This window comes from Gambusia affinis, linkage group LG19, assembly GCF_019740435.1.
Source record: "Gambusia affinis linkage group LG19, SWU_Gaff_1.0, whole genome shotgun sequence".
In the NCBI taxonomy this organism is placed as follows: Eukaryota; Metazoa; Chordata; class Actinopteri; order Cyprinodontiformes; family Poeciliidae; genus Gambusia; species Gambusia affinis.
This window is the reverse complement of record NC_057886.1, coordinates 14,528,597-14,544,334: the sequence shown is the minus strand read 5'-3', so window position 1 is coordinate 14,544,334 and position 15,738 is coordinate 14,528,597. Positions and strand designations below refer to the sequence as shown.

The 15,738-nt window shown below is 38.5% G+C and overlaps 1 protein-coding gene across 4 annotated transcripts in view; it reads left to right on the top strand.

Annotated features, from left to right (window-relative positions):
• Positions 1-15,738, top strand: part of baiap2a (BAR/IMD domain containing adaptor protein 2a) — a 53,889-nt gene that overhangs the window by 35,251 nt on the left and 2,900 nt on the right. For 2 of the 4 annotated variants that reach the window (XM_044099827.1, XM_044099829.1), the window contains exons 6-13: positions 2,478-2,615; positions 8,468-8,620; positions 10,642-10,884; positions 11,070-11,301; positions 11,502-11,703; positions 11,835-11,903; positions 11,980-12,139; positions 12,388-12,425. In XM_044099827.1, coding sequence (XP_043955762.1) covers positions 2,478-2,615; positions 8,468-8,620; positions 10,642-10,884; positions 11,070-11,301; positions 11,502-11,703; positions 11,835-11,903; positions 11,980-12,139; positions 12,388-12,425 — 1,235 coding nt within the window. The other 2 variants (XM_044099825.1, XM_044099828.1) reach the window with 2 other exon arrangements.

The following is a 15,738-nucleotide window of genomic DNA, read 5'->3' as shown; positions in this document are numbered from 1 at the left end:
ATTTTGTACCTGGACCAAATTTGACTGGGGTTTGCTTTTTCAGTACAAGGAACAATGGAGAGAAAAAAATAAAAGGCATGTTTGACTTTTTATGCAATAAGAGCTGACAGATTTTTTATTTATTTTTTTTCACAATAGGTATTTAATTCTACTCTTTTCAGCTAAGATTTTTTTATTTCCAGCTCAAGTCTTAGTTTCTGGGAGAAGAATCCTGAATGTCACCAGTGAGGCAGCCTGATGTGATGGCTGTATCATTTGACTTCAAACAGGAGAGAATGAGCAGATGACTCATTCATTTTTATTATTGCTTTAGAAAGCTGATGAAGCTCCAAAAGCCTTATTTGGTCCATTCTGTTGAGACGTATTGAACAAATCTGTGATTATTTAAAAATGATCTGCAATAAACAGCAAACACTTCATGTCTTTTTGTAGGTGTGGGACAAGAGAAGCTCTTTCTCTGTTCCTTTTTCAGAGTACCTCGAGAATACCTGCATATGTGCTCATTCCCATGCAGTATGCAAAAGCGGGTGTTGAACCCCCGTTCATAAGCTTTTCTCTTCCAATTTCTCAAACTGAGAGACCACACAATCTTTCTCACACCACACATTGTTACTATGGCAACAGAGCTGATAAATCCAAGGAAACAAAGTTTTTTTTTTTTTTCATTATTATTAAATCAATAGTCCAACAAAGAAAATGATTGAAATTAAACAAATCAGGAGCTCATTAAGGCTTTGTTGACAATCCTGTCATTGTTTGTCCAAGGCTGTCACTGACCTCTGATTGTTGAAATTTGATGAAAATCATGCTCACAGAGATATGATCACAGGCGTTGTTGATTTCAAAACAAAACCCACAGGAGATTAAGAGGACTTGGAGTTTAGGAAACAAATGCTTTCAGCACATTCTTTAGTCGTGAAAGCAATATCTTAGCCTTTTTGAATGTAACAAGAGATGAAAGGATCCCAACGTGCACCCTCTTAATGATGATGCGTTCTTGTCAGACAGAACAATAAGTGTTTAATATTTAAATGATTTAGTTCAGAAGGGCGGAGACACCAGACCTCAAAGGGAATACTGTCTGCCTCTGGAAATTTTCCATTAAATCTTTTGGTTCCTGTTAAAAGTAAGAAAACCTATACCTCTATGTTGGGCTGAAATGTCAGTTTAAAATAGGAGGGAAATGTTTCCCTTATTTTCTTTTATCTAGTAAATAAAAAAGTCATCAATAAGAAGTACATAATTCAGTTTGAGTTTGGTGGACATCCAGACCAATGATGGCCAAGTGAATAGTTTGTTTTCAAGGAGCTAGTCTGTCTAGCAAGTACCCGGGGGCTTGAGTGGTGACATCATTAGTGGAGCGGTTGACAGTGACTAACAGTCAGTCAAAACGGAGAGTGAAGGTCACCACAAACGGATGCCTCTATATAGACAATAAAGAGAGCCTCATAACCAGTAGGAGAGATTTGTGGGTTTTTCATGAGACTGGATGCTTATATCGTGGATATTGCCCACTACAAGGGGATAGGTGGTATGGTTGTCACACCAGATATTACAATCTCGGTGAGAAAATAATCAGAGAAATCTTCTCACTTACTCTTGGTTCTCCAAAAAAAAAAAGAAACCCAACCACAGAAGGCATATGACGGAAAATGTTTTCTTTTTGGTTTTCAAATGAAGCTTTTGTGCATATTTTTCTGTTCCATAATCGGCACCTCATAGAACCACCTTTCAATCTAATTTCATACATGTACTATACATTCTGCGGGTGACATTTGTACCCATCACTCTATAAAATAGAGTTTAAAAGCATAATTGAAATAGGTAAACCCTTCCTTCTGGCTATAATCGGTTGTTTCTGACCAGGAGTGATGCATTTCTGCAAATGGCAGTAGGACCTAGCCTGGTAAAAACCAGTCACCTGTACTGCACTTTGCTCCGTACCAGCCGAGAGGGTCTGGGCTCTAGGCTGTTGAGAAACAATTGCTTCCTGGAGACTTGGACTGTGTTGAGATTTAAATTTTACCCATTGGCTAACAGCTTCATTTACTTCCTTTGTTAAAATTACACCTAAACTAAACTGGCACCGAAAATTAATGTCATATGTCACAAGTTCTCCGTCTGTTCGCTCACTGACACCTTGTCAGAAATCTATCGGAAACAATCCGAGTTAAGGGGAGAGAGCCCTGATTGTTCTGGAAGTGAGATTTTTTTTCAGAGCGGCATTACACAGGAAGCAGAGGTGCTTCATGTTTTTTTTTTTTTTTTTTTTTTTTTTTCACAGATTACCTATCTCGTGTTTTACTGTCATGACGTACTGACAGATTTAATGTGTATTTAGTTAATATGTTTGCCTGAAAACTTCCCTCTAAAACATATCAACTCCTTTCTGTCTCTTTGATTATAACTTTGAAAAAGATTTGACTTTGGAAGAGGTGTGATTTCATGTTATTTTTATTTCTTGTTGCTCTACTTAGGCTGCCTTGAAAAAATACCAGCTGGAACACAAGAGCAAAGGGGAAAGTCTGGAAAAATGCCAGGGTGAACTGAAGAAGCTTCGAAGGAAGAGTCAAGGCAGTAAGAACCCTTCAAAGTATGGAGAGAAGGAGATGCAGGTGAGCCCCCTGCTGAGTTCCAGCTCAGATCACTTTACATTAATTCCCTTTCATACAGTTTCAAAAAACTGCATGAAACAGATTAATTATCACAGATTACCTATTAATTAATTACCTATTAACTTAAAATTTTAATTAAAAATATGTGCTGTTCATGTTGAGAAGAAGAAATGGCTGTGGTAAATCTCTAACATCAATGAAAATGACGTGCACACTCAGGTCAGTTTGTTGCTCTGCTTAGCTAAGTTTTCTAATTTCTGCAGTTTGCATTGATGTGGGGGAGAATTGGATTCAAGGTTTATGAACAACAGTGAAAAGGACTTTAATATTCTTTTTAAGTAAAGAGAATGCAGCCAAGATGGGGGCGGAGGCAGAGGCGACAAGGTGTCCTGAGTGGGAAGGTTTGGTGAAAGTTGTTTTCAATCCAGAAAAGTTGGTGAAGGTTTGATTATGAATTGTGTGCCCTTGGAAACCTTTATTACATTTGCACACATATAAGCAGAAACAATGACCCTCATCCAGGCAGCAGGGATAAAACAAGCTACAGTAACTGAAGTACTGACAGTTGAACCAATTAATTTTAACAGTGATTACATGCACAGTAAAAAAAATAAACCTGTTTTATACATCAACACATAATTGAGAAATTATATCTGCACAGTTTGCTCATTTGTACTTCTGTGTTCTACAAAGATGTTTGGACCTTCTGATAAACGATAAAACATAATTTAGACTGTCAGACAACAATTTGCAACAATTCAGCAAGCTTTATGCATGACAAGTCAACCTGTGCTAGATTGTTGCATGTGCAATGAATATTGATTGATGTGAAGTGAACATTGACTGTGTGACATTGCTTAATGAATGTCACATTTATTTTTTCCTTCACCCAATCTCTTACACAACAGGGGAAAGGGTTCTGCTGCTGCCTGGCCAACAAACAACCCTGACAACATTCCTCTGCAAAAGACATCATCACTTGTGATGTGTCCTTGTTTAGTCGTGTAGCAAGAGGAAAAGCAGGGGAGAAAAACCATATCTGAGGACAGGAAAGGTCAATACATTATCTAGGAAGCAGGAATTTAAATTGCTTTAAAGGATGGGGGCACAGATGTCAGACCAGCAGAATTACTGGGCCGCTAGTGGTCTTGCTGTGAAGTGCAGTCATCAGTCAGATAAAGCATATCTTTCAGATACAAACTTTCCAAAAGTTTTTCACTCTGTCCACTCAGTTTTCATGCTATCACAAACACAGTTGCACATACACACATCCACTACCATCTTGTCTTCAGTGGTGTGGAAGAGCTGGATTGATCTGACTCAATTGTCACATCATGTTTGTTCCATTTAGTCAGGTCTGTCTTGAAGAGATGATGTATTAAGTGTCATCATAAGACATCAAGCCTCAGAATGTGCTCAACAGTGCGGTCAAGCATGAAGCACAGCTTGAAGTGGGAGCATTGATTGTGGCCCCAGAATCAGTAAATCTGTAAAGAGCAGAGGTTCAACATGCACCATGAAACCTCTCTGTTTCAATGGTGCTTTTCTTTCTTCTTATGATTGAATAGCATTTTTAAGTGTAATTATTTGCAAAGTTCTTAATTTCAATTTTTCATCAAGTTCATTTTATGCATAAAATTTTATAATGTGCACACTTACTCATCTGTTATTCCACACACTTGAGACACATCGGGATTGTAAGAGTGTATATTTCCCACAGAGAAAATATTTCCCCTGAAATATTTGACACCGGAGTCAAATGGCAGATTTTTCCTCATCATTTTCATTTACTCTGTTTGTTTGGAAAATATTCCAACAGAGGAATATTGTTTCCATTTATAGAATGGTAGCATTAAGCCATGTTATTTTTTTTTCTTTATGGTTTTTATCATTCAGTATCATAATCAATTAGAAATCATTCAGAAGAATAAATTGTTTGCCTTGTGAGGAAGTACTTGCTTGTATATATCAACAAAAGAATGAGTCTTCTATGCGTTTCTCCAAATTTAAAGTAGAGCATTTAGCATCAATGTGCATAAATAAAAGCTTTCAAATAAAGAATAAAAGAATAATAATGAAGAGGTAGTAATCCAAAAGAAAAATCAACTTTATCGATTTCTATGCACTACTGCTTAAATAACAAGCAAAATCATAACAAGCACAAGTATTTAAGAAGGAAAACAAGATAATTAAATGTATTTAATTTACTTCTACAGACTAAAGCACGGGTACCAAAGTCCAATCCCCAGGAGCCATTTTTCTGCTACTTTTAGACTTGTCCTTTCATCAACAGACTGAGTCAAATGGCAGATTTTTCTCATCATTTTCATTTACTCTGTCTGCTCTTATGATAAACTAATAAATCTTACATTTTAACTTGAACAAAAATAAAAAGATTCTTCCCCAGCTGGGATTATTCCATTGCTTCCCCCATATTCTGTTGTCATGGCAATTTAGTTCACACACAAGTACCATCACAACCATAGATACAAGGGTAACTAGAAGAAGTAAAAAATAAAGAAAATCATAGAATTAAGAAGGGCAGCACTAATCCAGAGTTTTGTAATCTTAACAGTAATGTACATTAATTTTATTTTATCTGTAAATAGTTAGATTTTTCTTTAAGTTAAGTTTACAAAGTACAAAAAGCATAGCAAATTTATAGAATTATAATATTAAAACATAATATATTATAATATAATAAAATCTCTCTTAAAGCGCAAATGGCTGAGATATTTAAAACAGCTATTAGACTAACATCTCACTTCAGCCAAATCACACAAACCAAAGAGAGAAGAAAAGTAGAAAAACATTTTACTTCTTTCCATGCTAAACATAAATTAGAGTTTATGGATGGAGTCTGCATGACTGATCAATTAGGCCCATCTGTGCAAAGTGAAGGGCTCATCGTATTGTGGACTCATAATTTACAGCAACTTTGAAGGAGAAAAGAAAAATCAATCTCCCTTTCTCATTTTCAGTCTGCTCACTTTCTCTGATCATATCACAGCTGTGGGCGTGTGAGAGAAAAGTCAACTCGTTGGTGCCTGAGCCCACAAGAAGCAAAGCTCGCAAATAAGAGAGCGAGAGCCCTGCACTCCCACAAGACCTGTGCTTCACAATTACAAGTGTCCACCTTGAAAAATAGTTCAGTCTTGTGACAGATTGGATGGTTTAATTTGTGCGGATAGAAAATCAGCAGGAGGCAGGCAAGAAAAAGACGAGTAAATGGTGCAGAGATGAGGGCAGCATTTCATCCTCCTCCACCACATTTGTGATGCTTTGGAAGATGAGAGACTACTTTTTTACAAGTTGGTGTCTTGATGCAGTGTAGCAGCGAAAAGAGACTGACGACACTAAGGAGACTATTGACTTCTGATCATCTATATGTCTCTCCCCATCTTCTGATCTTTCTTGCATTTAAACACTACCAAAGCACCATCAATAGGTAAAGTCTGATGAAATGCTAATTATTTCATTATGTAGAAAATAAGGCATACTAAGGAACTATATAAAGAGATTCTATCAAGATAAACTCTTTTGTGCTGCATAGAATTTTATTAAGATGAAACGGAGAGAGAGATGGAACTCCGAGCTAAGAATCCCTATAATAAAACTGATGTTTGACCAGCTGCACCTTTCTTCACAAAATATAACAGTTTCTGATCTGTGGTATGTATAGACTTGCATATCCAAAGTATAGTTTTTTTTTTTTGTTAGGGTGCTGGCATTAAAGCAATGAGAATATACTCAGGGTGTTTTTGCATTTAGATGTCTCAAGTGTATTTCTTTTTTTTTATTATTTGAAAGAGTAGTGCTAATGTAGCACCAGAACAAAATGGAAGCACTAAGTAGCTGAAAACAGAGTTTGACGATGCTTTGAAATTTTTCCAGTACTACAGCATTCTGCAGTGTTGTTGTTGAACCCAGGTGTATTCTTCACCTTTTAAATGCGTTGAGAGCCTCCATCCCAGTGGCTGTAATTATTGAAAAATGTGTTGGGAGTGCAGAGTAATGAACTACTGAAGTGTTGGGATTTTGTCCTGAATTTGTCAATGTTATGAGACGTACAAAGAAAAACCTGTAACACTGACTACTTAAAGCCTGGGCGTTAACACTGCACTGACATGTAGCAGTTTTCATTTCCATCCATAACCTGTGCAGAACAAGCCATTATTGCCTTGATGTAACTTGAGGTCACTGGGAAATAATGGTGCCAGGTGTCTGCATGTGCTTTTCCCACTGCACTCATTGTCTTGGGTTACTTTCGTGACCTTTTGAATGGCTGGAGAATGGGGCCATGTTGATTTGACAAAAGGCGAGCACACACTGCCTGAGCCGCTCCTATTAGCTCTGGTTAGAGGTGTTTCAGCGGCTATCAGCTTGTGAGTCACAGACTGCAAATACGAAAAGGGTCACTCCACCAGAGAGACAGAGAGGGAGTCGCTTTGACTGTGATCTTTTAAAGGGTCCTTGCAGTGGACGACTTCTGACGTTTCAAGAAGCGGTTCACGAATGCATGTAGGTGTTACATCCAGATGTATTTCCCCAAACTTCCTTCACCATAATGGGCTCTTCCATCTTTCTCCCTCTCCTTTTATTCTCTTTGCAGCTACTGCATAGACTATGACTCATTCCACAACAAAATCACTATTATTTTGTTCTTAGAGATGATTAGAAGGAATGAAAGTCATGTTTCTAGCTTTTAGTGTATTTTGGCAGCCATATAAACCACTCTTGCTGACACGATGCTCATGTTTTAACCAAACATTTATTAAAGAACTGTAACCACTAATTAAACCAGTTTGAATCTGTCTAGGACACATTTTTTTAGCCTTTGTGCTAGGTTTTTACAAAGAAATCACTCAGACATGATGTGTTATAAGATGACACAGTAGAAGTTTAACCCAAAGAGTTGCATACTTCTGCTTTCTTTGACACAGAAATGTAATAAAAAGTTAGAAAAAGCACAACGATATGATTATTCTTATTCATGATTTATCATAATCTGTGTCACTTCATTTGACTGATGGTGTCCAAAGACTTTAACTATAGCAGCTTTCTTTTGAGAAAAATAAGCAGCATCTTCCACTCAAAATGGTTGAATTGGTGTCATCTGGAATTATAAGATGCTCACCAACACTTGGCTAATAAAAGACCCAATTCTGGGTTGGTTAAAAGTGGGAAAGAGTGTGCCCTGCTGGTCAATAAATGAAACAGCACTTGGACTGGGGTCAAATTTTTCTTTAAAAGCAGGAAGAAATCTTAACTTTAAAAACTTAATAAAAATATTGAAAAATCTTGTTTGGATTAAACCTTTATATATTTATTACACTTCATCACAGAAGTGTGATGAAGTGTTTGCTTTGTTTTGTCTCTGAGACTCAAAACTTGTGTATACTTGTCTATATTTCTACAGTCAAGTTAATTGATCTCAGTTATTCAGTTCCAAAGGTTAAACCTGTATAGAGAAAAGACATGCAGAAATAAAATGTTTATTTTGGTTGAAGATTCTGAGATGAGCAGCTACTTTAAATGAAGTAAAGATATTCTAATTTATTCTTTATTCAGTATTTTTTGACATTTCCTTTTATCTGTACCCGCCACACACCAGAAGGTTGGTCTTTGTAAATGTGTTTGTTTAATGGCTTAGAAGAGCTGGCTGGACAAATTCACAAAATGAATGAAAATAGTTTTAGCAAATACATGCATTTATAAGCCATTTTTAAGCAACTTTTACAAAACAGCTATTATGGGCAAAGTGCTATAAAGCTAAAAGAATAAACGAGCAAGACCTCAATGCAAAAGCAAACAATGCTAATGCCTGCATATTATTGTGTGTTCCCTTTCAGTTTGTGGAGACCATTAGCAATAAGCAGACAGAGCTAGACACCTTCATAGCTGAGGGCTACAAGACGGCCTTGTCAGAGGAACGCCGCAGATACTGCTTCCTCGTGGACCGACAATGTGCTGTGGCCAAAAACAGCAGCGCCTACCATGGAAAGGTAAGTTAAATTGCTCCTTAAACCTTGATTTAATTCAGTTTTCTTTCCATTTAGAAGTGAATCATTTATGACAGGAAATAAAAATAACAAATTCTGAACTTTTTCTACACGTATATTTACATATGTTTCTGTGTAGATGAAAAACAGAGGCGCCGATCCCTTCATCTAAGTTGCTTTAAATTAATGCATCACTATTTTACATTGTTTTCCATCTGATGAATGTGGAGAATGTTAAATGAGATAATTAAAAATGATAAATGGAACAAATTATGCAGAGTGGTTTGATAAGGACAGAACTGTGAATGACATGAACAATGTGGTTAATGGATTTAGCAATTTATTTATAAATGTGGGACCTAAGTTAACTGAAGAAATTCACAATTTAGGTTTCTGCCTGTTACAATTTCACAGGTCTAATTTTCCTGTAAAATTGTCTAGAAAATGGCTTTGAGAACAAATAGAATGTATAATTCAATATTTAGTTATATGTGGACCCCAGGAAGAGTAGCCATTGTTACGGCAACGGATAATGGGAATCCAAATGAACAAACGCATGTGGATGATAAATAAGCAGGCAACAAAGAAGATTTAAACCACTATCTCTTTTTATGCAGCTGTTGGCTCTCTAGCCCTGTTGGGAAGCTATTGTTTAAAGAAATCCATTAGAAGGACTATTTTCAGATTTGCACTCCTCAATTAGGGAATATAGAGAACACATGGACCAAGATGACTGGTCAGATGAAGTTAAGCAAATCTCTTGAGCATGCTATTTGAGGCAGACATCTAACAGAGCATGTCACCTTAAGCACACTTTTCTCAGCAAAATATGATGGTGTCAGCATCTTGCTGGCACCATGCTTTTCTTCCAACGGGGACAGGTAAGCTGGTCAGTGTTGGACAAGATTGATGGAGTTAAATTCAGGGCCATACTGCAAGAAAGCTATTAGAAACTGCAAAAGAGTGAGGCAAAGGTTCACCCCCCAGCACAACAACAACCCTACGCTACAGTTATAGCTACAATATTGGTTTGGCCAGGAAATTGTGAAAGCCATATAAACTTCCAGTAGTCAGTTATGAAGTACTTTTAATTACATAAAGTCCTTATAAAATACAATAAAGATGTGCATTTGTTTTGAATTGTTTTTCAAGACCATTTAGACTGAAAATTGACTATCTTATGAGCTGGACTAAATTTGCTACTTGTACACACCCATTGATTTCATCCCTATTTATCATTTTCACATTAATGCTGCTATTTGAAGCAAAGAGCACTGAAATTCTAACAAATTTACTTCCTCATTTTACAATCCAGAAAAATAAGGTGCTGTTGAAGAAGAATGCAATCAATTTACATATGTATTCTTGTTAATGTGTGGGTGTGTGCATGCTTCAAATGCATGCCTCTCTGTTTCTCAGCAATTTCAAATCCATGGGTAATGGAGTGCATCAGTCACCTGGGATTATGGGTGGGTGAGAGCTGCCAGCCTGAAGATGTGGCTGCAGGAGGACGGTGTGTCGACCACATCCCCCCCTCCCCCTCCCAATATGAAGTCTAGTCATTAATCAGCATGGGGGTGTGTGTGTGGGAAGTGTTCACCTTCACCAAACTCATGAACATGCTCCCAGAGAGTTCCTTATGTGTGAGATATCTTTGTTACCGGGGAAATGGGAGTTTAATCTCATTGTATGTGAAAGCACAAAGCCCATTTTGTGCTTGTATGTGTAATTTTCATATACTCTTTTCTGTTAAACATTAAACACTATTTTTGTACTAGTAAAAAGAACAGCTGTTCAGTGTTCAGTGGGCAGCTTGGTTGTGTGATGGTCTGCTTTACCCATGCAGCACATCATCAAAGCTGCACAAAGGGCGGTGGTTTAGAATACACACAGAGAAACATTTGCATGGACTGGATATGGAAGGATAATACTGAATAAAAATACATTGAGCCTATCTTCTTCTAATCTTGCTTTTTTTCTGCATTTGTTCATTTGTTTCCACATCCTTGTCTGTGTTCTCTCAGGGAAAAGACCTTTTGACCCAGAAGATCCCAGTGTGGCAGCAGGCCTGCTCAGATCCCAACAAACTGCCAGACAGAGCCATGCTGCTGGCCCAGCAGATGGGTTCTGCTGCTCTTGGAGGCACAAGTCCCCTGCACTCCTCCAAATCCAATCTGGTCATCTCAGACCCCATACCGGGGGCTCAGCCTCTTCCTGTTCCCCCGGAGCTGGCTGTTTTTATGGGGAGTGGCCTCGGACACCCAGCGGTAAGAAAATGAATGGCTGTTATTTTATTTATCTGTCTGAACAGCACTGACTTTAAATTAGAGCCACATTAACCTCGTGAGTCATTCTTTCTGTTTTTGTTGGTGCAATGAATCTGTGATTACTGTGATGTAAAATCTAAATATTGTCAGAATTCCTCTGATTTTATTTTCCCCACTTTCTCCAGAGGCTGATGGGCCCGGATGGCATGTCGATGGTCAATGGGACGACAGGAGTCCACGGCGAGGAATACTGGACAGATGGGGGTTCGATGTCTGTGTCTCAAGTTAGGCCAGCATCCCCTCAGACTCAGGCACAGGGCCAGTCCCAGGTCCAGCCCCAGAGACAGGTCAGCGACGTCTACTCCAACACCCTCCCTGTGCGTAGGCCTGCTCCTGCCAAGAATAAAAACCCAGTGGGTAAGCTGCCATGGACACACCTTGGACTGTATCATACTGTCATCGATCTGTGAAAATGAAGCAAAACCGTCACAAAAATATTTGACTACCAAATTTTTCTGTCTTTTTTTAATATTGAAATGTGTTAATAGATTGTCATGCAGCATGTGGTAGCTGTCCAGTCACCAATCCTGCTTTATTTAAAATTCAACTTTCCTCAGGAGAGACACGGACTCTGCCCAGGTCCAGTTCCATGGCAGCCGGACTGGAAAAGAACGGGCGCTCACGCGTCCAGGCCATCTTCTCCCATGCCGCAGGCGACAACAGTACCCTGCTAAGCTTCTCCGAGGGAGATGTCATCACCCTGCTAGTGCCTGAGGCTCGTGATGGCTGGCACTATGGAGAAAATGAGAAGAACAAGATGTATGCCTAGTTCATTTTCATTTTCTGTAGTTCATTTTTAAAGGAATTTATGGATTGTAAAAATATATTTTGAAGGATTTATCTACTTATTAATGCATGTCATATATTTGAAATGATTTTATTTTCACCAGGCGTGGCTGGTTCCCATTCTCCTACACACGTGTGCTCCCTGAAAGTGATGGCGACAAGCTCAAAGTGAAGTACGTCCTGCTTCTTTCATGAACAATTTTAAAAGCTCAAATGAGTTCAAGTCTTAATGCTGATGTCTTTGTGCAGTTCCAGCCTCCATCATGGTAAAAGCAGCAGCACTGGGAACCTTCTAGAGAGCGACGGCTCACTGCCCACACCTGACTACGGTCTAACTGCCCGACTGTTGGCACAGAGCTTGGCACAGACCCGCCCACGGCCCTACAGCATGGCAGGGTTCGCCCCACAGGTATTACTAGACGTGGCATCCATGAAATGTGGAGATTGTATGATTGTTGCACTTGTGTGCTTAATTTGCACACAAATTAAGCACACAATTCCATCTGAGTTAAGACTTTGTTGCATAATTGGTTATGAGTAATCCTGCAGTATGTGAAAAGTTGAACTTCTGCATAGTTTTTTGCTTCCACCTAGTGTCTGTTTTTTAAAACAACAGGGCTTTACCACAATAAAAAAATTATTCCTTTTAATTTCCAGCCTGCCATTGAGGATTATGACAGCCGCTTTGCCACAAGGTATGTAATCCATCTTGCATTCCCATGAATTTATAGTCAGTTTTTTTTTTTTTTTAAGTAAATAATACATGAGTGATTTTGAGTTATGGTACATAGATTCTTAATGGAAGGAGCAACTGCTTTACATAAATCATGTTGTTCCAGTTAAATGTCAGTTTTACTAATTTCCAAGCAGGACTAAAGTTAATCAGCAAAATATTATTACTGTCATAATCTTAGAATTTATTAGGGTTTCATTTGTACAGTTGATTTGCGCCATTGTGATGTGATTGCTCATTGTGAGTAGCTATGAAACAGACAATAGAGCCTACAAAAATAGCTGGATGATGTTTTCCCTGCAAGAAACAAAAAGGAACGTTTGTATTTTCAGCACCACTATTTAGATTTTGTAGTAAAGATTTGTAAGTCTTTCTTTTTGGCAGGAAGCATTTGTGTTTTTCTTTAACGCGTGTAAATATATGTTGGAGGAACGGTGACACTTAATCTGGTTTCAAGGCCACTTTTTGTATTTTACTTTCAAAATGACTATATGTCAGAAAATCCGTATTTTTACTGAAAACACGTTTTATATCATAATATGAAAATTGGCATGGACATTTTTTTTATTTGGTAGAAAATCTTCAATCAGTAACAAGAACAAATGACTGGTATTTCTTCTTATGCTTATCAGAAGATCAAAACTGAATATAAAACACCTTTTGAAATTGGATAAATTGTTGTTGTTTTTTCCTTTTTAGATTTTTATCTCTTGCCAGTGTAACAAAAATAAAATCTACTTTACTGAATACATTCAGGCAGGATCAATTTACCGCCTGACTGTTAATTGATCCTGACTGATCCTGAATGATCCAATAGCTGTTGGGGAAGACGATTTGAATTTTATTCATATCAAGGTCTTGATACACTTTAGGTTTGTTTTAGGATAACAGTTAGAATCTAGAGTGCTTGTTCTTGACTAATCAGCCAGCACATCCTTCTTACACATGTATATAAATGGGTGTCAGGTGGTGTGCGCTTAAGAGAGAGAACAGTGTCCTGGGATGGATGTGTATCTGTACAGGTGTTTATGACGTACGTGTTGTGACTGTATAAATCATGCCGACATCATCCCAGCCATTCCTGCCTGGAGCCTTTTGGCACCAAACGTTTAGCTGCTTTTCACAATCCTGTCTGCTCTAAATGTGTATTTATTTATTCTGTACCGGTATTACCATCTTCCTGGGTATATTTACCCTCACAGATGAATATTACATCCCTCAAGCTATGGAGATCACTTTGTAATTTCCTCATCAACAGCAGCTCCTTTCTTGTGTCACCGTTTTGTGTCATAGAAGCAAACCTAAACTGTGAAACTTTGATTTGGGGAATGATTTTGATTTCTGTTTAGGGGTGTTGATGATGGAATTGAAGCTCCAGTCTTTCATGATTTTGGCAGGTGTGCTTGGAGTTTTGTAGGTGGGGTCAACAGCAGATTTCCAGATCCCCCATCTACATTACTTCTGAATGCCACCATGCCTCCTTGTGCCTGTCTTGTCTCTCTCCATTTCTCTGAGTGTGTCCGACCTGGCAAGCTTCCTTCTCTCTTTGTTCCACAGTGACAGTCCTGATGGCAAATTGATTTCGACTGTGTGAGAACAGACATACAGACAGACACAGGGGCCTCCTCTTCCTCCTCCTCCTCCCCCGTCTTTTCCTTCCTCTTCCCCTCCCCCTCCTGTCCACTTGTCTGCACCTCTGCCTCCACTCCTTCTCCGAATGGAAGAGGCCAATTTCATCCCTCCTTTCTGTCCTCTCTTCCTCCCCGGGTCCCTCCTTTTCCTCCTCCTGTCCATCCTGGGTGCTGCTGCTGCTTCTGGCGTTGGTGTGGACAGTAGCGGCTGGTGGGTGGAGGATTGCGTTGAGCGTGAGATCCCGAGCGGGGCCTACCTGCTCGGCATGCAGCGATACGGACTCTGAACACTCTCTCTGATCACAGTCCGCACATCTCGGACTGTTCTCTCAAGAGACTGCCTTTGCTACTGCTCGTCTTTCATGCATGTACATGGTTGTGTCATTTTGTCAGAAACTGAAAGACATGTTCATGTACTGTTCAAGTGCCAAAAGTCTTCAATGTTGTTGTACTTAAAGCCACTGACTGAATGGCCTTTTTTAAAGCACCATGGGGCCCCAATACTGTTGAGTTCCCACCAAAAAAAACAGGCTGAAAAAGCTTTGTTTCAACAAACGCTGTCCAGCAGCTTGCTGTGTTTCTGTTTTGAGAACTGCCACAGGTCCTGCTGTGCTTCCTTGTGTCAGTGCTAGAACTTTCTGTCCAGAGGGTGTGTCATATCTGCCTTACTTTGCTTGTTTATTTATTTATTTATTTATTTATTTATATATTTATTTATTTTTCCGAATAAACACAAACATATAAATTCTTTTGCTTTCTTCCCAGTCCGTCTAAAATAAATGTGTGCTTGGTTAAACTTCACACCCTCAGGCATACTTGTTTATTTCTTTGCTTGTTTTGCATTCCTGGCTTACTTACTGCCAGATATCTTGGTTAAATTAAAAATACTGTTTCTTTTTTTTAAAGCTGTACCAGTGAACTTTTTTGTTGACTATTCTTAAATTACAGCTGTGAATAACTTGAGATTTACTTATCAACACAGCTTTCTGCAATTTTCCCTGTTTTTTTTCTGATTGTATTCCTTGAGTGGCTGTGCAGTTTTGGTCTTTTCTTTTAAAGGGGAAAAAAACCAGTAACAATAAAAACTCTCCTTGTATCATATTTCCAGAAAAAATGGTAAACATACTGATGAGTTGAAGCGTTTATCTTATGCATGCAGTGGAGGGGGAAACCAGAAAAATGTGACACTAAAAATTGACCTTGAATGTATGGTGACTTTTTACAAAGGTATTCTAAATAAAACACATCTCTATATATTAATAAAATGTTCTGGTCTGACGAGGAATCTGTTCTGCCACTGACGAGGCATTTTCCTTGTTTCAGTGTTTCTTTATGCTTTTTTTTACTAAAAAGTAACATTTTGTGAGTAGTTCCGTCACGGCTGTGTCCCATGCATGTTTCATCCCTGCCTCCTCCCAACACCCATATTACATCTGCACTCCCTTCTGATCTTGTGGGGAAAAAGAAGAAGTAAGTGAAGGTGTTGTTGTGTTTCAGTATTCGTATTGTGGGGAACTTAACTTTTCCTGCCTGCACACATTCCTTGGATTTTTGAATTTTTCTTGTGAGAGTTGTACGTGGTTTGAAGAAATGACTCGTTTTTCACAGTTGATTTTGGTCCATTCATGGTAAAATCTGTCTCCG